The 24,935-nt window shown below is 46.5% G+C and overlaps 2 protein-coding genes across 9 annotated transcripts in view; both read left to right on the forward strand.

Moving 5' to 3' along the window:
• Positions 1–3,499, forward strand: part of ANKRD31 (ankyrin repeat domain 31) — a 69,306-nt gene extending 65,807 nt beyond the window's left edge. For 2 of the 3 annotated variants that reach the window (XM_080573594.1, XM_080573595.1), the window contains exon 24: positions 1,342–3,497. In XM_080573594.1, coding sequence (XP_080429720.1) covers positions 1,342–1,487 — 146 coding nt within the window. In that variant the 3' untranslated portion in view covers positions 1,488–3,497. Of the gene's footprint in view, positions 1–1,341 lie in introns of all 3 variants that reach the window. The other variant, XM_080573593.1, reaches the window with a different exon arrangement.
• A 101-nt stretch (positions 3,500–3,600) lies between these two features.
• Positions 3,601–23,611, forward strand: GCNT4 (glucosaminyl (N-acetyl) transferase 4). 6 transcript variants are annotated; one of them, XM_080573623.1, is made up of 5 exons: positions 4,739–4,955; positions 5,139–5,190; positions 8,253–8,456; positions 19,707–19,879; positions 20,389–23,611. In XM_080573623.1, exon 5 carries the CDS (start codon positions 20,390–20,392, stop codon positions 21,755–21,757), a length of 1,368 nt encoding a protein of 455 aa, XP_080429749.1. In that variant the 5' UTR covers positions 4,739–4,955; positions 5,139–5,190; positions 8,253–8,456; positions 19,707–19,879; position 20,389; the 3' UTR covers positions 21,758–23,611. The 6 variants fall into 6 exon arrangements, with proteins under 6 accessions (XP_080429750.1, XP_080429749.1, XP_080429746.1 ...); XM_080573620.1 differs by lacking the exon at positions 5,139–5,190 and adding an exon at positions 12,850–13,490; XM_080573621.1 differs by lacking the exon at positions 5,139–5,190 and adding an exon at positions 17,357–17,678.
• Positions 23,612–24,935: the final 1,324 nt, after the last annotated feature.

Here is a 24,935-nt window from a genome sequence, read left to right on the forward strand (position 1 = left end):
CCGTCTTTGTTTGCCATAGTTCAAGATACTTCAATATACACTAGCCATCGGATTATAGCTCCATCATGCTTTTTTTTTTTTTTCCATTATGTATTGTGTTATGCCAGAAGACACATTGAGGGTGTAAAATATGGAATGATATCTTATTCTTGCTGAAGTCAGAAGTTCTGCTGCGTGGAACAACACACACCCTCACATGCAAGATTGTGTATTTGCAATTCTGAACTCAGACCTCTCACTTTTATTAGTAATTTGCTGCTTCTCTGCTCTGGGTGATAAGTTATCCAGGAATGGCAGGCAACTCGTCAGTGAGCATGAGACACAGTTAAAAGGTCTGATACCTACAAGATACGCAGATTTTTCACCACTAGGACCTACCAGTGTGGTCAATGCAGTGAATCTCTCATGCATGTTGGAACCGGTGTAGGTGACACAGAAAACTTTGGTAACAAAGGAAGACAAACTCCTGGCATGGCACATCAGAAAGGAGTGCAAGCTAAATGACCACCTGCTGTACCTTGAGACATGTTTTCTCTGTATTTCAACAAGTATTTCTTTTGGCCGGTCTAATCCTCTTGAAATGCCTGTCCTCTCAAGACTGTCAGAACACTTTTTTTTTTTAAACAGGGGCCATCACCACTTTTCATGACAATCCTTCCCTGCTAGCATCTGCTACATGTGGCAGTTTCCATGTTGGGCTGGTTGTGGCAGCTCTAGCATTGTGTGCACCCATACTGAATGGAGAAAGTGTGGATGAAAGATGAACAAATCCCAGTAACTCTGAAAACATCAGTCTCAAGTGCCTGTTGGATTCTGTACTCCTATGGGAAAAAAAAAAAAAAAAAGGTCTTATTTGTTGCTGGATCTTAACTCTGCCATTTTGTTACTGATTTTAACAGTAAAAACTACAAGTTCAGGTGCCCTGGCAGTGACACAAATGCCTTAAATTCATGCATTGCAGTAGTTGCGTCAGTCCAGCAGGTATTTAAATATTGCAAATACCCATTGTTCAATGCTGTAATGTTTTGTATAAACGTGTACAGCTTCATCTTTGTACAGTCCATTCAGGATTATAGGAAGGACGTGGTGAGAGGGATCCTCACCCTGAGCACCGAAACACATAGCACTGCCTTGTCTCACTGAAGTCTGGGTGCACGTACTGTGGTAGCACCACAGGTGAGATATCTGGGGTCTTAGGCTACAAGCATCCTAGTGCACAGGGATCTGTGATGCCTGCGTGGTTCTAACAAGCTACTAACACCTGTCTAATTAATAGTGCCAGTGGTTGCTTTCTCTTGCTTCAGCATGCACTGTGTAATCATTTGCATTTGTTTTCAACAGGTTCTTCTATCCAGTTCAACTCAGTAGAAAGTCTGACACAAGCTGTCAATGAGATATTAGTTCTACGTACAGAGGAGTTTCTACCATGGTCTGTAATGGAAAAGCACTGGAATTTCTACATGGAATGTGAAGATTTTGGATTCTGAAGACTTCTTGAGTGCTAACATTTTTTTTTTTCCATCATCATCTAGAAGTAAACATTTGAACTTCTAGAACCAAGTGCTTTGTTACCATCATTCTGATAAATCATTTGCCCAGCACTTGGAATGGACTGAAAGATTGTTTGAGTAAATGAGAAACTGAAGAGTACTTTGTAGCAGGTGAAAGTAACTGTCAATATTGAATTTTGTGCTTTAACATCATTAAATGGGAAAGTAGACAGGGGCCTGTTATATGCTGGTGCACAATGAAATATATTCTGTGTTGGTAAGTTTGTATGATACTCCACCGATTTCTGTGCCTTCCTACCTGCCCGTGCTTGACAGTACCAGGCAGGTACCAACGCCAATGCTCACTTTTTACACCTAAACATTGATCCAGTCTTCCAAAGCACATGCTATCAGAAGTGGCTGCAAATGCTTGTGCAATAATGTGAGCTGTTAGGCAGAAATCAAGACGGGCAGCTTTGAAAATAACCAGCAACTTTGCTTTACTGGGCATGGTTATATACAAACATTTGAGAACGGGATGTATGTTGGGAGAGGTTAGAAAAGGGCTCTTAATCTTTCAAAGTGCTCAGGGAAATTCCATTAGTGTTTCAACCAAATCTATCTGATAGTCAAAAAATGCACCAGCGTCTGGCAGGAAATACACCGAGCCTATTCCTGGTAAATGAATTTTTCAGCATAATAACATCCTAGATTCCCACCCTGATCTGTGGAGGTTTTCTGTTTGTTTTTATTTTACAATGTGCGAATCTGCCTCTGTAGCGTATTTGTAACACGTTTGACTGTCATGAGAGTTATCTGCATTCAAGTGACGTTCTTGCTCTTTCATTCCCCGGATTGTAAGGAGAGATGAAATAATAACACCTACTACTCCTAACTCCAGTGAATGGGGTGAGAAATACCTCTTGTCAATACCTAACATCCTCAGTTCTCTATCTGGAGTGAGAAGAGCTGTTCTGCAGGGATTTGATTAGTGTCTTTAGTGGGAGAAGTTTTAGGGAAGAGTGAGAGGGGTCTGATGGGCAGAGTTAGTACTCTGTCCTGGGATGCATGAGCAATCATTGCCTGATGGGCTGTAAAGATTAAAAAAAAAAAAAAAAAAGCAAGCTGCCTCGAAGCTAAAAAAAAAAGTTAAAGGCTACTGAGTGACAGGTATTTAGTAAAGGTCAGTTTCCACGCAAAAAGAAAATGGAACATTCTCACAGCTGCTGCAGCAAAACAAACCTGAAGGCATATTGGTTTAAAGGAACTGTTCATTCGGATGCTGCTGCTTGGAACACCCTTGGAAGAGGGAAGTAGTTTTTCATTAGAAGTTGAAGATTTATGACTGTTAAAATTACTACTGAGTTACTTACATGTTTGCTTGACTTCTTTGTTACCAGATGTTTAATAAAATTGCAGTATAAAAACTGGGAGGACTTGACAGTGATGCTTTTAGCCCATCATTATATTAACACAATTAGATGACCTAAGGCAGTATGAAGATACAAAAGTGACAAAAGTCTGAATGATTCAAAACAGGTACAGAGGTAAAAATGCAGAGAGTTAGATGAAAACTGCTCTTGTTAACTCCTTAAGTAAAAGTCAGTTACCAGTTTGTTGTTGTTGTTCGATATTTGTATTGCACACAAGCATCGTAAGAAAGGCATTGGCTTGACAACAGATGTAGGGTTCTACTTCCTAAATCTTCCAACTATGAATTTTTTATGTTGTGCCTGCTGGAATCTTTTTCTTAATGTAAAGACCCACTAAGAGATGACAAAAGTCCTGCCTCTGTGAGTAGGATGTTTTGATTTCTTTGATAAAATTTTTGCTTTCTGAGTGTAGTTCTGGGGGGTCAAAGACAGGCAGCTGCTAGTGATCCTGAGCACCGCAGAATAATGAAGCATCCGCGCACAACTGGCAAGCAGCGATGGTTAGTCCTCGCAGCCCTTCTGTCACGATCCAGTTCTCTTTCTTAGCAAACCACTTCTCTACTTGTAGCCTGTGAATTAGTGCGTATTTTGTGCTGCACAGAATAAAGGGGAAAGGACAAGAAATGCAAAGAATACAAAACCCGTGGCATTCTGTCTGTTGTTAATATTCAGATGGGGAACAGGAGGAAAAGGAGATGATGCAGGGAACAAAGGCCACAAATTCAGATTTGTATTTCCACCAATTTATTTATTTATGTATTGCCACGATGGGGTAAAAAAAAAAAAAGGATCAGAAGATTAATACCAGTGAGGAAGAACGCAAGGCACGAAACAAAAGCGTGAGAGGGAAGGAAAATAAGCAGCTGGGAGGCAGACAATACAACACAGATTCATAGGTTCTGAGGCCAGAAGCGACCGATGTGAAAATCTGACCTCCTGCATAACATAGGCCGTAGGTTATTAAATGGTAAAAGCGAGGGAGACGAGGGGAAAAGAGACAAGAAGCAAAGACAAAGACATGGATAGAGCTAAATTCACTCTCGGCAGAGGATCAGCACAAAACATTGCACCTTCTTGCCAGGCAAAGCTGAACTATAACCGGCAAGAATAGGTAAGGTAAGAGAAACGTGGGAACGAAGGGCAGCTCTGGGAAGCTGTCAAAAACACGGCAAGGTGCAAATACCTGCGGTGGGTTCATGGTGGTGCCTGGGGAAGTCCTGCTGAAGGGGGGGGGGGGGCGGGGTGGAGGCGGAAGATGCCCCAGCGTCACATCACCATAGGAATCCTGATAAATTCTTGGAGCAGCTGGAGTTGGCAAGTATTTTGTGATTATGACACAGAGGAAAAGATTATTTTTTTTTTTTTTGGATTTCAGACAGTGTTAATCGGGGGAAAAACGCCCTGGTTAAGCGATTAAGAGAATGAACCGCTTCACACGAGAGCTTTGGGCTCTTTTCTCCGCTCCGCAGTAGCCCGATGGCCATTTGCGCGGCGGCGAGAGCAGCGGCTGACCGTGCCCGGCTGCGGGTGAGCCAAGCGCCCGGCTGCCGCGAACATTGCCCACCTGCTCCGGGCTTTGCTGCGGGGACCCGCATCCCCCTCCTCCTCCTCCTCCTCCTCCTCCTCCTGCCCGTCCCGGCCCCAACTTTCCTCGCGGAGCAGCGCGCAGGGGCCGCGGAGGCTCCGCGCTGCCCGACGGCGGCACAAACTTGGAGGCTCGACGGCGGAGTTTGGAGAGGAGGCGGGAGGAGGAAGAGGAGGAGGAGGAAGAAGAGAAGGAGGAGGAGGAGGAGGAGGAGGAGGAGGAGGAGGAGGAGGAGGAGGAGGAAGGGGCGCGGCGCGACGCCGCTCCGCGGGCGCGCTACTGCGCGGGGGCGGCCGAGCAGAGCAGGGCAGGGCGCGGCGCGGCGCGGCGGCAGGACAGGCGGACAAGGACAGGAGGACGAGCAGACAGGCGGACAAGGAGGACAGGAGGACGAGCAGTGTCGGTGTTTTCGGTGTCAGCGTCCGCGGGCGCCGCCGAGGAGCTCCGGTAAGAACTCGCGTGCGCCCCAGAAGTTGCGCGCAGGGGGATTTTCGGGCCGGCAGCGGGACGAGGAGGGGGCTGCGGGGCGGGCGGGCGCCCTTGAAACTGAAAACTTGAAACCGAAAACTTGAAACTGAAGTGAAGGCAGCGAAGGAGGGAAGAGCTGCTTGCTTGCTTGCTGTCTTTCAGGACGAGATCTACAACTATTGAGTGATGCTGGGAGGCAGAAGGTTGAAAACAAGTGAGAGAAAGTGGTTTCCTCACACGGCACGTGGGTCAGCTGCGGAGTGCTTTGCCCCTCGCGGTCTCCTGGATATCCAAAAATTTACAGGGGTTCCAAAGCAAACGTACGATTTCACGGCAGAAAGTCACAGTGTGCTGGTGCTGTGAAACAGAAAGTTGTAACTCCCGGCTTTGTCGATTTCTGAGCTGTGAGTAGGCGCAGACTGAAAGGATACGTGGAGAAGGTGTAGGAGAGTGCTCGTCCTCTTCTGTTCTTCATTCGCTCCCCAAGCACCCGCCTGTGTGTGCTCAGGGACAGCGCCCTGGGCTGGAGGGGCCCCATGGGCTGGGCGGGATGTGCCTGTTCTTACAAGACGAGGGAAGGGACGTGGGGTGCTGCCGTGTTTGTGCATCTGCGGCTGTTGGTTACATATCTGTCACCCGTGGTTTTGGTTCTGTTTTTTTTTTTTTTTTTTTTTTTTTTTTGTGCATTTCTGGGTATGCTGCCTGCCTGTAAAGGCATTTACAGATCAGTGACAGCACTGGCTAGCACTTTCTGATGCATGATCCAAATTAGCGAGCAATTCTTAAGGACAACTTTTGAAAAGCGGTGATGGTGGCAAGGAAAAATCAGCTGTTTTGGATTGCTTGTGGATTGCTTTGGATTACAGTGGGGATGCAGGAGAGGGGGACCAAACACTGAAATCCACTGGTGTGCCAATTGTTGTGAATTCGTGGATGTTTGTGCTGTGCCTGCTATTTCCTGGTGTAATTTCTGCAAATTATGCTGGTCAATCACCAGAATGTCTGATAATCTCAAAAATAGATCTCCCAAGTTCTTCAGAAGTAGCCCAGGAGATCCAGGAAGGATTGACCACAGGCAAAATTCAGAAAGTACAAAAGGTCAAGCAGTATGTTATCAGCACGTACAAAGAAACTGGTGAGTACTGATGCACAGAATTCAGAGAAACCAAGATAATGTTGAAACATTCATAGAGAACAGGTAAGTTCAGAGACCTTGTCAGTCTGTCAGCTGTTTATTCTTTCTGCTGAGGGCCTTATTGGGCATCCACAATGTACTTCAAGAAGGATCCTTAGATCTGTGAATCTCCCCTGTGGAAGCTTTGTGTCAATTAGCAGAACAGGAGGAGAGCATTGCCAGACTTCTGCCGAAAGGTTTCAGAAAAGGACAATAGATGCAATACAGAAAGGGATTTTGGAAAAGTGTTAGCTGTTGTTTGACACCAGGAATTGAGCACTGGAGAGGTGCTGGCATTATTCTTGGTGGTTACTCTGCCTGCACGCAGCAGAAGAAACCACTTTGGGTAGGGTTATATGAGGCTGTCCTGATGCGTGCTCCCAAGGCTGGCTGGTGGAGCGATTTGGTCCCGCTAGCAGATGATGCTACGAGGGCTTTAGCAGAGCTTATGGTGATTGCTGTTCCAGCTGCGGAATGGCATCAGCAGTCACACGGTGACTGTAGCGTTCGAGGTTTCCCAGGAAATATCAATGAAGGTGCGAAGAGGCACGGCAGATGAGTCACAGAAAGCTTGTTTCTGGAGCATAAACCGCAGGGTGCCGAATCCAGCAAGGGAGATAAGTTTTGTCTGACTCTGTCAACAAGTCAAGCCTCATCAGATTGCTGCCTGGCGAATTCCGGGGGGGCTCACGGGGATTTGCCACATGACGGAGTGTGAAGGACAGCCGTGGCAAGCGCAGAGTTCCCAGACCACGTAATGCCCAGCTACATCACCCACTGTCATCTGGTGGTGGATCACTTAAACGACCATGGGAAATTCCTGTAGTCGCTGTAATCTCTGTGCTACTGGTGTGTTCATCAACTAATGGCACCTGTGTGTCCGAGGCATGGGGGCAGCACCACGGGGAAGGATCCCAGGACCACCCTTCCCTGGGAAGCTGCCATGCTGTGCCCATCGTGCTGCAGCAGGGATGCTGCCGGCTGCTCCAGGCCCATCAGCAGGGCTCTGAGAGCTGTCCGTGCCACCTCGGGGTGGAGCACAGGCTGTGGGCTCCGTGTTTGTAAGCCCACATGAAGGGGAAGGCTGGTGGCAAAGAGGGGGCTGGTGTGCGAAATGGTTCGGTTGAAGTCTGGGCGGAGAGGGGAAATGTGTATGACTTATTGGGGTACAGCTACCGCGTTTTCCTCAGCAGAAAGGACCATGGCATTTATTTACTGTACATGCAGACGGCACAATGTGTGGTTTCTCAGATTTCTTTCTGAGTGTTGCATGTGTGAAGCTTATGTGTAGTAGCACAGAAGGAGATTTCTTGCCGTATGAAAGACTTCAGACAGGACGTGGGGTGCTTAGGAATAGGTGGACTTGCAGTGCAGATTGTCGTGCCTAAAACAAACTTCAGAAAGGATCACCGTGACCTTCGCTGTGATACATAGCCCAGATTCCTGCCCTTGGGTCCGTAGCCGAGCTCTCTTATCCGAGGACCGAGCATAGCTTTTGGGACGTGAAGTCAAAGGATGCTGGAAGCATCCAACACCCCGGCATCACGCCCGCCTTGGGACTGTGGGCAGTGAGCTGCCTCTGATCTGGGTGCTGGGGTTTCGGCTGCGGGGAGGACGGCTCCAAGGAGCAGCACGGGGCCCTTGCCCACCACCAGAGGCGTTTTGCCCCATCTGTGCCCATCCCCTCAGGGGCCAGCACCCAAGGAGCCCCGGTGTCCCCCCGCTCTGCTGGTCAGTGCACCCACCTCAGCATGGCCCAGGTCCTGCGCATCCCCTGCCGGGCTGGGGAAGTCACTTGCCAAGGCCTGAACCCGGGAGGGCTTTCGGCAGTCAGTCCTCCTGTCAGGGTGCTTTTCCCTCTGCACGTTCACTTCTCCCTGCTGTGGAAGAGAATGTGGTTGCTTTGATGTCAGCCGCTCTTTTTTAGGATTTTTTTTTTCCCCCGTGCTTGGGAGTGCTATGTGGGTGAACAGAAATAGGTGCTTGTTGTATGGCTAAAGACCTCCGTGGCTTGTCATACAAACCTACACTCATTATTTCACTCATTATTTTTCAGCTAATTTGTTACACTTTTTTATTATTATTACTGTTATTCTTTGCAGGCAGTTATGTCCCTGCTCCATACGTCCGTCCGACTTCGCACTCGCTTGAAAGGCAGACCGACCTGAACGCGGCGGTGCCGGCAGGATGGGGCGGGCAGCGAGGCTTCGTTTCACCACCACATCGGTTGTGCCTGGATGGCTCCTCCTGGGCAGGGCGCCCTGACGTGTTCCCCAAGGAAAAGAGACCAAAGCAACGTCCAGGAGGTGGGTCTGCAGCTCAGTGTAAATGGTGTTACCAATACAGCAGCTGTGACTCTGGTGGGGAAGGCTTTGGCTCAGTAGGAATTGACTTGAGGGGTGCAATTTACAGCCAGGGTCTGCAGAAAAGAGCCTGTGAGAAGCTCGGCGGGAAGGTGAAGGCATCCTTGCTGTTGGGGGAAATGGAGAAATAGGCTCAGCTGCTCACTGAAGCCTTTCTGGAGCACGGTGCAGCTTCTCCTGCCTCCTTCTCCGACAGGAAACTTCCACCCTCTCTTACGCCAACAGTGCTTGCCAATGTACACAAGCTTTGCCCCTGTGGGCCTGATTTTTATGCTGTGCAGTAGTTTGGGGGTAAAGGTTAACCCTCACTCCACCATAGACTTATTATTATTTTAAACTCTCATATGAACCAGAGAGAAGCTGTTAAACCCTGGCTTGCCCCAAGTTAGAAGTGAGTAAAATCTATTTACCTGTGTTGGTTTTTTCTTTTTTTTCCCCTCTCTTTTTTTTTTTCTTTTAATCCTCTTTGACTCCTGCCTTTAAGTTCTTGAAAAACATGGATACGGCCACCTCTTAAAGTCAGAGAGCTTAAATACTCACCTTGCAGGTGATCAAGCTTGAGAGCTTTCACAGCTGACCATCCTTGGGCTTTCCAAACACCTCTGCATCCTAACAGGGCTACAAAACCTCTGGCTGGCAGGACAGAGTAGTTTGGGACATACCAAGGGATTTGTTGAGAAGTTTTTCTTTTTAGGCACTCACCAGAGCTGCTTCCAGCAAAAATTACTGTGAAGTAGTTGTGGCTAGCAGGGGAGGCAGAGGAGGTGGGCTCACTCCTCCCTTGGGGGGCCACCTTCTTGCACCACCTTGCAGCAGCTGCTTGCCTCTTTTACTGGCTGAAGAGCAGAAGCCCGACTTCCCTTACCTTGACTTATTTTGGGGACATAAGCATGCAGGAAATTATGTTAGGTGTTCTACTGCAATTATGAGCATCACCTCCATGTTGACAGCAGCGAGAAAAGAGCATTTGGCCTTTTCTAAGGAACATTTACAGAGTTAGGGGACAGAGAGATGATCAAAATAACTTACTGTCAGCACAGCAGGTTCTGTAAGGAAACACAAATCTATGTATCCCACGCAATAAAATGTCCCAATATTTAGTGCTGGCATGACAAAATCCTTGCCAGACAGGGCAAAGTCAGAGGTGATATCCAGAACTGCTAAATCTTTGCTGAATCTGTATGTCCCATCCATCTGCCCAGACACTGTCTTTTCTCTTCCAGCAGCACAAGCAAAATGGGCAGCGTTAAACTGTGGATTTTATTGTTATTGTTGTTCCTTGGGCACCTCATTGTTTTAAATCTTCAGGGTCTTAAAACTGACAGGCTTACTGTTTAAATGGCTTCAGTTGAAAAGCAATGGGGTATTTTTCCACATCTTGAACATCACAAATAGAGGTCCATAAAACAGCTCAGAAGTAATTGGGAAAAACAGGAGTTTCTTAGTTCTTTGGCTGTCAGTCACTCAGAGGAAATCTACGTATGACATCAGGCAGGTCAAAACAGGGGGGTGAGCTGTGGGGAAGGATACTGGCAGTGGGCAATGCTGCCTGGTACAGGGGCATAGCCTGAGGTGCTGGGCTGTTCTTACTGGGGCTCCAGCATGAGGACATACGGGTCAGAAAAATGGGTGAAAAAACAAGCAAACCTGATAGATCAACTTATCTAGATTTGATGCCAGTATAAAGCACTCCTACAGGAGCTCTGAGATCCCTATCATAGATAAATCTGCAATGAAAATAACCAGCTAGCAGCAGTAAATACTAGTACATGAATAAATTAATTTTCCCAGCTAGCAGCACTGAATAATCAAGTAGAGATAAAAGTTTAACTCAGCCAGACAGTTTACTAAAGGAAAAAAAAATCACTTAGCAAAGCACATCACTACTTTTCTCCTTCCCTGGCTTCCCAGGGACGTTTTCTTCTGCCTTCCCCAGAGACCTCTCCAGCAGCTTGGTTTGCACAGAGCGGAGGGAAAGCCAGAAGGAGCTGACTGCGTCTTTCTGCAGAGCCAGTAGTGGAGACCAAGTCTGCACACAACCACTGTTGGAGTGGGTGTGTGTAAAGCAAACAGAGGTCTCTAATGAGGGAGAGGAGAAAGGAGATCTTTTCCCAGTGTCTTTTTGCCTGAAGGAGAGGGAAAGGTTCCTGTTGCTCCTGCTGTTGCATGGAAATGCTGTTGTGCAGCACTCAGGCACTCGGTAGCCTGGCTTCCAAGGAAAGGTGTGGACGCTGGTTTTGAGTCAGGTGCCTCTGAGAGCTGGAGGAGCAGCAAGTCAGACAAAGCACATGTTTTGCTGCTCCGTTTGCCTTTTTTTTTTTTTCTCCTTAATGCCACCTACATGAAATCACCTACCCCAACTGATCCCTCTCTCCATTCTCCTCTTTCATCTTTTCCCCCACTCCTTTTCTGCTTCTCCTACTTTTTTCAGCACCTGTCCCTTTCCCGCTGTTTTGTTTTGTTTTGTTTTTACCAAAGTTGTGGAGGAGGAGCTGCCTGGTTCCTGTGGAGCATCTGCAGACGGACTTCTACATGGGAGAAAGAACAACACAGTGGGGCAGGAGCACTCCTGCTCACCTGCATATCCACTCCCTCTCCTTTCACAGTTTTCGTTCGGAATTTATATTTTCCCTTCGTTCTTGCTGTGTGGCAGGCACAAATTCAGGTTTCCCTTTGATGGTATTCGTAGTGAGTACAACGTATTTCAGATACAGTGAGGAGAGCGTGCTGCCTACTTACAGCTTGAATTTTCCAGGAATCCCCGTTTCGGTAGCAGCCAACGCGCCGTGCCTTGCTGTGCCACGGTCTGGGTTAACCACTCCCAAGCTGAGACGACAACAGATAACGAGTTGGTTCCCACCCGCTGGCCCCCGGCATGACACCAGCAATCACGTGTGGCCTCTGTGGCCCACCACAGAGGGCCACAGACCTCTCAGACGGGTAGCACTGGGGCAGAAAATAAACTGTAAATGTTGGAGATGCATGCTAAAGGGAGACCAGGGCTATTGTTTCCCTGCATCTCCACACAGCCGGTGGTTGAGCTTGGAATTTTGTTTGCTTACCAAACTGGTCCTTCAGGAAGGACTGGCAGAGGGCAGAGCAGGAGGGCCAGTGGGTATTGACCGATGCAAATCTTGCATTCCTCGGGGAAGTTGCCACGCACAGACTGACGCAGGCGGGTGCATTGTAAGCTTCCTCAGGTAGCTCTGCCTGCTTGCCCCATCGCTTCCATACCTGGAGCTCCTTCCCCTCTCTGTGGGCTGCACGGCGCCAGCCTGCCCTGAGCAGAGATCTGGGTGGATGAGTGACAGCCTCCAATGCAGCACCCTCACCCTGCTGCCTGCCACAGGGATACTGGTGTGAGATCCCCCCCCAGCAGGCTCTGGGCTGCCTATGATGGACCCCGGGGGCTCAGCACAGCTCCTCCACATGGGCAGCATCCGTGAAAAGTACCTCGAATAGCGTGGCTGTTACTTTAAAAGAACAGATTTTTGGAAACTGGTTTATTCCCAAGCAGGCCGTTTCCAGCAGCCGTCTGCGAGTTGTCTGCCAAATAGGAAGGGAGGCTTCTGGAGAGGCTGGGGCTGGTTCCTCGGTGACAGAGGGGTCTGCTCTCTCTTTGCAGCAAGAAAGGCAGTCGGTGTTCGTGTTCTCTGATTTGCAGTGCTGATACAGGGACATGAGAGTGGTGATTGCTTGGATTGCAGGAGAGACTCGCCATGCAGGACAAGAGGCAAGTGAAAGCCAACCACTTGTTCCCGCTCAGGGCGAAGGCAGCTGCAGACTCTTCCTGCACAAAAATGATATTGGCATTGCTGAGTTGCACTGGAATTTGCAGTTACTCCCTGTGCATGGAGTTTATTGAAATGGTAGAAATAACAATGTGAGGAGCAGTGGCAGAGCACTGGGCTCTCTCAGGAGCCAGAGCTCTGCATATGTAAGCCATTAAGATCCCAGCAAAGTGGAAACATGCCTTTAGAGAGGCAGCACGAGCCCAAAGCCTGCAAGTTTCTCCACATGGCTGAAGGAGATCAGCCCATTTCTGTCAGCTGTTTGAGTCCCTCCTTAACCCTTTAGAGCAGGGAAGCCTGAAAGAGAGCTGAAGCAGCTGAAGCCCTCATGGGTACAAGATGTTGGAGCAGGAGGACACTGGCAGCCTTGGTCCTCCAGGATGACCCAGGCTCGTGCCTAGCAGAGGAGCTCCTGGGCTGGCCTTTCTCCATAGCTCCTGAACACCATCCTGGAGCACTGTTTGCTGGGGCAGTGGCTCTCCTGGGGATGCCTCCTCTATTTTCTCACAGCTTGTTCTTGGGGTGAAACTGATTGTCCTTTGCAGTTCCTTGCACCTTTCCAACGCACTGCAGAGGGACCTCAGACACTTGGTTTGGCAGACATGGGGCAAGGTGAGTCACACGTGCACGGTGCAGTGACTGGGACAGGAGACTGCCAGCTAAATGCAAAAGCACATGGCTGTCCACACAGCTTGCAGAGCAGCATCGGTGCCCGCGATGTTGGGGATTCTCTGACCAGCTTGCATCTGGTGCTAGCGGCGCACCTGACCTTTGCTGAACCATTTTCAGGGACAGCCATTTAAATTTCAATATCACAGAGGGCACACTAGGGCCTGGCTGTCAGTCAGAACAGCTGTAATTAATGTCTGTGGTTCGTGAGGGAAAGCTTTTAGCCGGACTGCTCCCCAGCCACCGCTCTGCTGCTCCACCTGAAGCCCGAGTGCCTGCGGATGGGATTTCCTCCACTGCCCAGCTCCTACATTTGCTTTTGTGTGGTGGCCGAACCCTGAGCAGTGTGCGTGGATTTATAAGCACCGAAACCTTTGGTGCAGCGACCTTTGCAGCTGAGGAGAGAGCATATTCCTGAAGAGGCTAGAGTTGCTGTACATGGGGGATGGATGCTCTGCCTTTCCTCAGTTACCCTGAATGCAAGCAGCTGTTGTGACGGGAAGAGCCACCCTATGGAGTAAGTACCTTATAGTGCGTAGAAATGTTAGGAGCCGTCTGAGCTGGAATTATACTTGTTTTCATATTTATTTTTTTTCTTTCCCAAAAGAATTCTAAAAGTGGGTTTTAATTCACCTTCACTTAGCCTTTCCTTGGCTTTCACCCTGTAAGAAATTAATATTTCAAGCAATTACAGTCTCTTAGTATAGAAATTCTACATTTCTGTGTTGTTTCTGTAAGCTGTGGTGTAAAATCTAAGAGAAATAGCCAAGAGAAATAGCCACCAGCTCAGTTTGCCTCACTTTCCCTATCAGTGCGCATTATTTCTACCTCTGTGAAAATGTTCCAGTATGAACTTGGTATTGACTGTGCTATGTGATTGACCCAAGCAGGTTGCCTATGGCTTTTGTAGAGGTGCAAATGCTGCTTTCCACATTTATGATGTGCCACTGTAGGGGATTGCACATTTCTGGGTACTCCACAGCTTTAATTTATGTTTCCAGGCTGCTGGATAAGACCGACTAGTTTGCAAGCAGGAATACCTTTTCTTCTTTTTTCTTTTTCTTTTTTTTTCCTTTCTCAGAAAGGTGAACTTCAGCACATCTCACTGATAGCAGCAAGTAGAGACTGTTGAGGTAGCGGGTTTTCTACAGTCACGCTTCTCTGATCAGACCATACTTCATTTCCCCAAACCTTTGCTGTGTTACCTAAAATATACATAGTATGTATATACACACATGTTATTTCCTCTGTTCTCATTGCCTTGTCCCCATGTTGCTGCAAGTCAGTAGAAACCCAGGTCTAAGTGTGCATTTCCTGGCATGCCTGTGCCATCAGCTTGGCCTTCCTTCCCAGCGCTTCCCTGAGCTGGCCATGGCTCTGCTCATAACTATCAAGACTTTCAGTACTCTATGAGTTCATGAGGCTAAGGAAGAAGCCCTGCTAAGGAAGCTTTTCTTGCAGTTTTTTTCCACTGTTTTAATTCCAGCAACACTTGAGTTACACTGCCATGAGATGAGTCAAAATACTGTTTGCTTGGCTAGTGTTTCAGGACAAAGAGAGGAAAAAAAAAAAAAGCAAACCACTATACTCCAGTTTTATGGGCTTTACAAGTTTTTATGAGTGGTTTGGGAGCTACAGAAGAGCTGCAGAAATCTTCTGCAGCCTCCCAAAAGATGAGACATGCACGTTGGATTGAAGCCCGTAGGAGGGAGTGGAGCACCACTGCCTACTTGCAGAAGGCTGTTGTTCTCTGGTCCTCCTGTAAGCCCAGCATCACTGCTTTAGACACAGGGCACTGTGAAGTGCATTGGAGGTGAGGACTGATAGTACCTCTTCAAGAACAGCCAGCTCAGGCTTCCCTCCATGTACCCCTCGGGGGTACTTGTTCTGCTGGTGAAAGCTAGCACAGCTCCTGCATTCATCATCAAGAACATCCTGCATCTTCTTTGGTAACGAGGACCTGATATGTGGCTGAGGTCCTTCAGGGGTGTGTGAAATTCTCCCCCTCCACCATCAAATATCACTGTAATGGATCTAACTAGCAGACCCTATTCTGGCCCAACAGGAGATAAAAGCAGATTCCGAGAACAGAGCAATGGTCACAGTAAGTGTTCTTGTTGGTAAAAGTTTCCAGTCAGGGATCTTGGTGGATGGTAATTGCCTTATGTCATGGTGCCAGAGAATTGAGCCTTCTGTCCATATTTCTACCTTGGCTAATGCAATTCTCTGGAAACTCCTGATAGCCAGCTGATTGCCTAATTCTTTCTTGAATCCTGCTGAGCTCATGGTCTTTATGATACCTTCTGACAGATGGTAATTACATGTTGTGTAAGAACACATGCATGTTCTTACACAACACGAATTTGTTTGCCTTGTATTTGTTTCATGTCTGTTTTCTTTGAACATCTCTTGATCTTGCATTACAGATGCAAGGGATAAATAAAAACACCCATTTGTCTTCTCTGAGTCATCCAGTACTTTGCATCCCACACAGCAAGTGCCCAGGCCAGACACTGTGTATGTGTGTATGTACACCAGCTGTGCGACGTGTGTTGTTTACAAGATGTGATCAACCTTCATTAATTCCTTCAGGAGCCTTGCGTGCAGAAGAGAAAGTGCAGACATGTTAGGAAACTCGGCAAGATGGCAATGCCGTCCTCCCTTCCTAGTATAAAATCCTTGTGCAGAAGAGGGATCACTGATCCTAGATATTGTATAAACAGCAGGATGTTAGCACCTGAGGAAAAAAAATACATGTGTGAGATAACTGTCGTGGTCAGTGCTACCCAAGGTAGGTGCTTCAGGTAGTTGTAGGTAACTGTTACTGTCTGTAGCATGCTGTTCATTCCCTTCCTCTTCCAGAGACGACTGTGCATACAGTACAGTGCTGTGTCCAAGAGGGGCTTCAAGTGCTGCATTGTGCTAAGAAATAAGAGCTACGCACTGGTATCAAAAACTAATGAGATTTTTGTGATGGCCCTTCTTTCCTGAAGAATTCCATTCTCTTGTCTCACACTGCTCCTCAAGAAATCATAGAATGCTTTGATTTGGAAGAACTATCTGGTTCCAACTCCACTGTCACACATCAGGCTGCCTGAAGCCCCATCCAAGCTGTCATTGAACACCTCCAGGGATGGGGCATCCACAGCTTCTCTGGGCAGCCTGTGCCAGTGCCTCACCACCCTCTGAGTGAAGAATTTCTTCCTAATATCTAATCTAAATGTAGTATCTTTTAGTTTAAAGCCATTACCCTTTGTCCTATCACTACATGCCCTTGTAAAAAGTCCCTCCCCATCTCTCCTGTAGGCCCCCTTTAGGTACTGGAAGGCCACCATAAGGTCTCCTCCGGGGCCTTCTCTTGCTCCAGGCCGAACAATTCCAACTCCCTCAGCCTGTCTTCATAGGAGAGGTGCTCCAGCCCCTTGATCATCTTCGTGACCCTCCTCTGGACTCATTCGAATATATCCATGTCCTTCTTACACTGGGGGCCCCAGAGATGAACACAGCACTCCAGGTGGGGTCCCATGAGAGCAGAGCAGAAGGGGAGAATCACCTCCCTTGCCCTCCTGGCCACGCTGCTTTTGATGCAGTACAGTTGGCTTTCTGGGCTGCAAGCACATTGCCAGCTCACGTTGAGCTTCTCATCAACCAGCACCCCCAGGTCCTTTTCCTCAGGGCTGCTCTCAATCTGTTCTCCACCCAGCCTGTATTGGTGCTTGGGATTGCTCTGACTCAGGTGCAGGACCTTGCACTTGGCCTTGTTGAACCTCAAGAGGTTCACACAGGCCCACCTCTCAAGTCTGCCCAGGTCCCTCTGTAAGGCATCCCTTCCCTCCAGCATGTTGACTGCACCACACAGCTTGATGTCATCGGCAAACTTCAAATCCACGTCTCTCCAGTTTACAGACAAGGATGTCATGTGGGACAGCGTCAAATTCTTTGCACAAGTCCAAGTAGATGATGTCAGTTGCTCTTCCCCTATCTGCCAATGCCAAAACCCTATTGTAGAAGGACACCAGATCTGTCAGGCACAATTTGCCCATAGTAAATCACAGTCTGCTGCAGAAATTAACATTGTTCTAGTTACAGGCAAGTGTTTTGTGCCTAAAGAGTGAAGTTGTTGCCCCTGTACTGGTGTACTGACCCTGGCCTTGGATGCCTTGGAAGTAACAACAGAGAATATGAATTTAAGGTAGTAAGAGTGGGGCAGGAGGGACAGTGGGATACTGGTAGTGGTGAGCTGCACTGCTGGAGAGTGGCTGGGATCATGCATGGCCTGATTCTGTCTGTACCACTGTGGTGATAGTGATACTGTGTTTTGTAAAAACATAGATGAGGCTGTGGGTATAATTGCTCACTCCTTGTGTTCTCTCATCTGTCCAGATCCTGGCTAGGATCAGAGAGAGAGCCTCCATAAACAAGGGATTCAGTGGAGGAGCTGCGATTTCTTACCAGTGCTCGTTAGTTCCTTTCTTCATGAGGAATTCAAACCGCATCACCACAATCTTCTGGGTTTCTATAACCTCTTTATATGGCACAATAGTTTCTTGTGGCTGGCAGTGCCGAAAACCATAGGAACGTTAAACAGAGCTGAGCACAGATCCTTTGCCCACCATCTGGGAAGAAGGAAACCTCAGTGCTGCCCAGGTGATTTCCTGCACATCCTGGCCTGCCTCCAGACCACACCAGACTCCAGCACTCCAAGGTAACCGTGGTGTCCTGGCTGGAACACCGTGGGACAGAATGTTTGATGCTGGGCAGTGGTTGGCCAGAACTGATGCAGATAGAGGGGGTTTTGAGCAGCAGAGTATGTACTCCTTTTTTTTTTTTCTTTTCTTTTTTTTCTTTTTTTTTTTTTCATTTTCCAGCTTCTCTTTTTGCCTTTTCAAGTGAGATTTGTTCCCTTTCAGCATGTAGCGATCTCTGCTCAGCCAGGCGTGACATCAGTTGTCCTTGGTAGCTAGTGAGACCACAGGGCAGAATCATCGGGTAGGTTGCCCACAGAGATCACACTCCACATTTCTGCTTCCTGCAAAGAAAAAGTAGAAGAAAGAAGAAGGAAGAAGAAGAAGGAAGCAGGTGAAGGGGAAACCTGGTCCAGACATTGAGACACTGATTAGACCTTGGGCACTAGTTTGGAGAAGTGAAGGCAAGCAAGTGCTGGCTAAGGAAGAAGGTGGGGTTTTGGCTTTGTGATAATGGAGCACTGGAAAGAGAGATCTGTTTTTTTCTCATAATTTTTTAGTATGTGTGGTGGCTGTAAAACCTATGGAGAGTTGCCAAGCTCTGGCTTCTGCAAAATAGGTATATTACTGTGCTCCCTTCCCCAGTCTCTAGCTGGCACCCCAGGTGAAACACAGAGTGCCGGGGACTCAGGCAAGCTTGTTGAACCTGCACGGGCACCCACATGTAGGCTCGCATCGGGGCTGCATGTATTTATTCAGGGAAGGTGGCATTTCCGTCTCCTTTCTGTTGCTCCTCAAAGAGAAAGTAACTGGGAAAGGAAAACACAAGGAGAGCAGACTAATGACACAACTCTATTTTGACAGGATAAGTTTTGACTGTGAAGCTAGAGCTTGCGAGACCTGACCACTGTGGGTATGTTAAAGACCCCTAAGTTAGCTGCACACACATCTCAGTACTTGATTTTACATCTACACCTGGAACCTGCAGGCATCTGACTACTCCTGGTGGTCCCACCATTTTATTCCTGCCTGTAACTTCACCTGAAAACTGGGCAGAGGGGGAAGCTCCAACTTTTTTTGAAAGGATTCATTTTGGTATTGCATGTGGAAGCATAGATCCTGTTGAGGTTGGTACAGGAGAGGAGAAGGCAGAGCATCATAGGTGCTTCGCCTAACGCTTGTTGCAGGAATTGATGGAGGCGGGTTGTGTTAAGCCATCCATCCACCTGGCTCTAATTCTGGGAATGACTGGGAGCTGTTTTACTATGGCATCATCACCTGTTGCACAGCTTCAGGAACCAGAGAGCACACGGTACTTCATCCATGTTCCCTGTCTTGTGTCTGAAAGGGGGAGGGAGGGAGAGGACATTGTGGGGAGACGTACAGAAAAGCTGCCCATTGTCCAGGAAACCTCTTGTCATGGCACTATGTACAATCCTCCCAAATCATCTCACTGGTTTGCAAAAGACCGTGGTGCTTCTGTTCTGAACTGAAGCCTCTCTGTCCTTGTTACGGCATTGCACAACATTTACAGCAGGTTATGTGCACCCATCAGCTGGCAAATGCCTACCCAAAACTGGACAGAAATTTCCTTTACTCTGAGGCATTCTGGAACAGCTTATTCTTGGAAGAAAATGCTGGAAGCTGTTCTGCATGAACAGTTCAATGTAGAAAGAAAATAGAGGTTAAACTAATGCTGCACCTGGACCTGGACGTGGACTCTGGTCTAATTTTAGTTCAGGGACAACAATAATGCTGCTTGTACTCAGCGGGTAAGGCAAAAATATATGGAAACAGGATCACTGTGTTTAACTTTCACTGCAGTAATACCTCAGTTGTTAAGATGCTTCACACAAATCATATTGCACACCCTGTTTCATAAAAAAGGGCTGTGGCTGTGCCTTTGCAGTCACAGCTGAGGTTGAATCACACAGAAAAGAACAGGAGAGATGCATGGCCTCCCACTGCTGTCCCTCCTGCCTTCAAAGACTGTATTATACACTCCCTCCAGTGGATGGAAATATTGTCTTCATCTGTCTTTTTTTCAGGGCAGATTAGCAGTATTTTCAAGAAGGAATCTGGACATAGGGAGGACTTTGGACATATCAGACCCTGCTGCGAGGAGACAGGAAGGAAATCCATTTCCCTCTGCACCTTTCCATAGGCCAACCCTAGTGTCAAAGACGATGAGGATGCCCTGACTGAATTTTAAAACTTTCAGGTTAATTTATTATTTTTTTTATTATTTTTTATTTTTCAAATACAGACAGTTGTTAAACACGCATTCTTTGCAGACTCATGAGAGAGTCTCTTGCCGCACCCAGTGAATTACCTGGATTTACCCAGGAAAATACACTTTCCTCTCTACTCGTTTAGAGGACAGTCATGTTTCTGCCAATGCAGGGGTTGCTGTACCTCAGTTTATGACTCAAATGAAAAAGAGAGGTCTGGAAAATAAACAATAGGAGTCTTATTCCAACACACTTATCTAGCTGGTTATTATCTGAAATCAGAGTTGTTTTATTGCTTTCAGTCAGATAATAAAGGGTAATTAAATATTTGCCTATTATTGTGGCAAAATCTGTCCTTAAATTAATGTGACGATTAAGGAGAAAGGTGGTGCTTATGCTGTAGCCAGACCAGTGCACTCATGTTTTTGTCAGAAGTTGTAATTGCCTCCGATGCATTGTTCCTATTGTAAAATGTCAATATATCTCTGTTTTCTTACAGAATGAGGAGGCATAAGTGTCCCTACAGATGTCCCACAAGAAGGAAGATTCTGATTCTGTGTTTCACGGGGTGGGTGATTGCACTCCTGAAACTCCTCCACGTTGAAAGACACTTTTTTCCATCTAAGGGCATTTATTTGGTTGAGCACTTCTTGAGCACTTCTTCTTATGTTAGAAACAGGTATTCCTATCTTAGAAATCACTTTCAGTATGAAATTAATTGTTCATCTATATATGAACAAGATCCCCAAGAAATTGGCAAGAGTTTAGAGATAAGAAGAAAAGAGATAATTGATTTAGATGATGAAGATATCATAGCAATGACGAATGATTGCCACATTTATCGCATACTTAGGAAATACCACCTAAAACCTGTTTCTCCAGAGGAAGAGAATTTTCCATTAGCCTATTCTTTGGTTGTTCACAAAGATGCAGTAATGGTAGAAAGGCTCATACATTCACTGTACAGTCATCAAAATATATACTGCATCCATTATGACCAAAAAGCAACAAAAAGTTTTAAATCTGCTATGAACAATCTAGCTAAATGTTTCCCCAACATTTTCATTGCTTCAAAACTGGAGACAGTGGACTACGCACATATTTCGAGGCTGCAAGCAGATTTCAATTGTTTGTCTGATCTGATGGACTCTACAGTTCCCTGGAAGTATGTTATTAACTTGTGTGGACAAGATTTCCCTTTGAGGTCAAATTTCCAGTTGGTTGCTGAACTGAAGAAACTCAATGGGGGAAACATGCTGGAAACTGTAAAGCCAAGCAGCAGCAAAAGAGAACGATTTACTTATCGCTATGAACTTATGAAAGTGCCTTATGAATACATGCAGATGCCTGTGAAAACCAACGTTTCCAAGAACCCGCCACCTCATAATATTGAGGTATTTGTAGGCAGTGCCTATTTTGTTTTAAGTCGAGCTTTTATTCAGTACACCCTCAGAAGCTCTCTTGCAAAAGATTTTTTTGATTGGTCACGGGATACCTACTCTCCAGATGAACATTTCTGGGCCACTCTTGTACGTGTTCCTGGGGTGCCTGGGGAAATTTCGAGGTCAGCCCAGGATATCACAGACCTTCAGAGCAAAACTCGTTTGGTGAAATGGAATTATCTTGAAGAACATTTATATCCTCCATGCACTGGTACCCACCTTCGCAGTGTCTGTATCTACGGGGCTGCAGAATTACGATGGCTTATGAATTATGGGCATTGGTTTGCCAATAAGTTTGACTCCAAAGTAGACCCCGTCCTGATAAAATGTTTGGCAGAAAAACTGGCAGAGCAACAGAAAGAGTGGGTTTATTTGTCCTCTGACAAATATTTTCTGCGTATAAGTTATGTGAATGCCTCACTATAGCAGTACCATTCTCCCTGCTGTCAGTATTGTGTACTGCTGCAGCATGGGGCCTGGAGTTCTGCCCTGACCTGCTGCAGGAGGCTGGCAGGAGAAGTGCTCCTTCTGCATATGGTCCAGGGCTCTGGGAGACGTGTGCCTGGCCACCTATTTATGAAAAGTCATGTCTCCCTGGTTAACCATTTTGTAACTTGCTACAACGATCCTGTTACTGTTCTTCAAGGTGATTCTGGAAGGGTAAGGTTTGCTTTTGGAGACTCTGGCACTATCCTAATGGAATATTCCAGAAATATTTTACATTGTGTTTGCGTCTTTCTTAAGGAAATGCCCGCCATGCCTGTTTGCCTTTCCCCTTTTCCTTCACTTTTGTTTTTCATTAAGGTGTGAATCAAAGACCTCTATATCTGCTACCTCAGGAAAACTGGAAGTGCCCAACTCACAGACAAGGCCAAGAGAACAACGCGACGCCACATGAGCTATGCGGCCTCCCTGGCCAGCCTGAAGCCCCAAATTCCCCTTCTGTGGGAGCGAGCAGAGATCTCTGTAACATGAATGTGGCCGGATGGCACAAGGAGGAGAAATCCTTGGGCACCACATTGCACGTAGCATTTCTTCCTTCTCCCAGCTCATCTGCACGTTGTCTTTCTTTCTGTGGAGTGTGTGTTCAGGGGCTGTGCCATGCATGTGGAGTGGATGGTGGTGGATTGAAAACAACCTCTGTGAACGTGCATGAATAATGCACTACTCTTCTTCAAGGGTAGCAAGGGTTTGTCCTAATGGCAGCCCCTAAAAGTAGATACCCATGCCAAAAGATGTCTGCCTTCATATCTATCCCTGCCAATAGAAATACCCTCCTGTGAAATCCCAGTCTTTTTGGGACAGTATTTTTACATGTGGTGGATAACAACTGCTATTTCTAATTAACACTTAGCAGTGTGGTGCTATTAGGAAACACCAAACACGCTACATCCAGCAGCAATCATCAGAACGGCCATGCTGCAGAAATGAAGGCCCTGTGTAGAAGTGGCTTTTTGTGCAAGTCTTACAGCCTCACACTGCCACGACCCCAGGCTGACGTGTCCCTGCTTTAGAGCAGTTCAGAGTTACAGCAGCCGTACTCCAGGCCACCCATGCTTCCCAAGGCCCATGTCAGGCCTGCTGGTAGCAAAGGGGTTGGGTGGCTTCCTCTCAGCTGGGCCGCCACACCACAGGCTGAGGGAAACCTTGGTCAGTGCAGGACTCTTGTGGCTAAGAAATGCCCGTTGGCATTTTGGGGGATTCTCTGCGATGTTGCTGTGCCACCAGCTCCGTTTTGGTGGTTCCAGAGGACTCCGCAGTCTAGCTTTCTCTGTGTTACTGTCCCATTTCTATGCACCTGGCTCTTATGAGAGGCACCCTCTCATGGGTGGCTTCAGGATATCTGGTTTTACTGACCCACAAGCTGCCACAACAATCATCATGCCCTGCATCCACGAGAAAACTTTGTTTCTTCTTTGAGTTGAAGGGACCAAGTCATTCCTTGGTCTGGGATTTTGTTTCTAAGTGCAATCCTGGTCAGCTTGTTTGTGGCTTGAGGATGGGTTTGAGTCAATAGTTGTGGGCCTTTTCCCCCATTTGTGACACTGATTTCCTATGAGTCCTCAGACAAGTCATCTGATTTTTCTGTTCCAGCTGTAAAATGGGAACAACAATGCTCTACTACCTTGTTAAGCACTTACAAATGTATGGATGATGTCTGTGGTAGGTTGTTTGCACAATAGTAATTGCTGATCAAAACCATTTAGGAAGTTTGTGTGTGTGCAGGTCAAGTATCTCTTTGATGTACTGTTTCTCAAATAAATGGGGATTATTTTTAAAGTGTGTGTTTGCTATTTTGGTGATTTGCCATGTCTGCCTAGAGCTGTTCTGACTTGACTGGAGTTATAGAAATTTTGTAGAATATGAGATATTGGCAGTATGTACAGATTCATATATCAGTTTATATATATATAAATGTAGAGAATTCCACATGGAAAAAGGTTAATAAAAGAGGATGTTAGGATGCCAGAAGAACAGGTCTTAGCCTTCTATACACATACATTTATGTTTAATGATATATATATTTTTTTTATTTAAACTGATTTTTTATTTACATGTATGTACATACACGTATCCCAATTTGTATTTGAGTGGTTTGCTCTGTCATAAGTTGATAAGCCAAACTGACCAGCATGTTAAACTTAGCTGAAGTAAATAATTTTAACCAATGTGCAACTTTGCACTACTTTTACTGAATTGGGTTGAGTGATATCTTTAATATAACCAGTCTGAAATAAGGCAGTGTGTGCTTCGCAGCTAATAAAGAAGTGGATGACACAGTATAAGGCAGCATCATCCAATACAGTGGTATGTTTGATAGCTGAGAAGGTACAAGTTTGCATAGTTGCAACTTCATGAAATGCAAATTTTCTACTGAATTATAAAGATGTCTGTTTTCTGAAGGCGACTTTAAAGGCCAACCAAGCCTGTAGAAAGGCAGTTCTCAAAATCACAGGATCGTTCAGGCTCGAAAATCATCTAATGCAGCCTCTGGCACAACATGTCCCAGTGTTTCCAGGTTCAAAAATTGACAAAATATAAGTTCCTTAACTTTTGAAAAATATTATCTCGTTTTTGTTGTTGGTGGTGGTGGTTTTGTTTTGTTTTGTTGTGTTGTGTTTTGTTTTGTTTTGTTTGACATTGCTTTTAGCAAGGTAGATACCGTGCTGATGCCTCTGTCTTTGTTTTGTTCAGGATGTCCCACACTGTCTTTCTTCCACTCATCCTGCCCAGTGCTGGTCACATGGAGCACCTGGACTATCAGTTAACCTGATTTTCCTGTGCAGCAAGGATGTATATGCAGGGCGCTAGTGTTGCTCCTCACTGTCAGTACAGATCCAGCCCACTATTTTTATTTAGTGTCTGGAAACAGTAAAGATGCTAAATGTGTCCTAAAATGAAAAAGTTGAGGGGACAAGAAAAAGAACTAATGCACTGTGGGGACAACATTTGTACAGCTTCTCTCACTAATGAATTTATTAGGCTGGACATGGAATCAGGAAGATAATATATACAAACATAAATGCCTCACTACATGTTTTCTTTGATGTTGGAATAAAAAGATTGGAAAGGAAACACTAGAAACTAGACACCCAACCTATAA

The sequence above is a fragment of the Anser brachyrhynchus genome (assembly GCF_964034855.1).
Source record: "Anser brachyrhynchus genome assembly, chromosome: Z".
In the NCBI taxonomy this organism is placed as follows: domain Eukaryota; kingdom Metazoa; phylum Chordata; class Aves; order Anseriformes; family Anatidae; genus Anser; species Anser brachyrhynchus.

Coding starts and splice junctions, on each gene's coding strand:
- GCNT4 (XM_080573623.1), top strand. CDS start 20,390: ATGAGGAGGCATAAGTGTCCCTACAGATGTCCCACAAGAAGGAAGATT.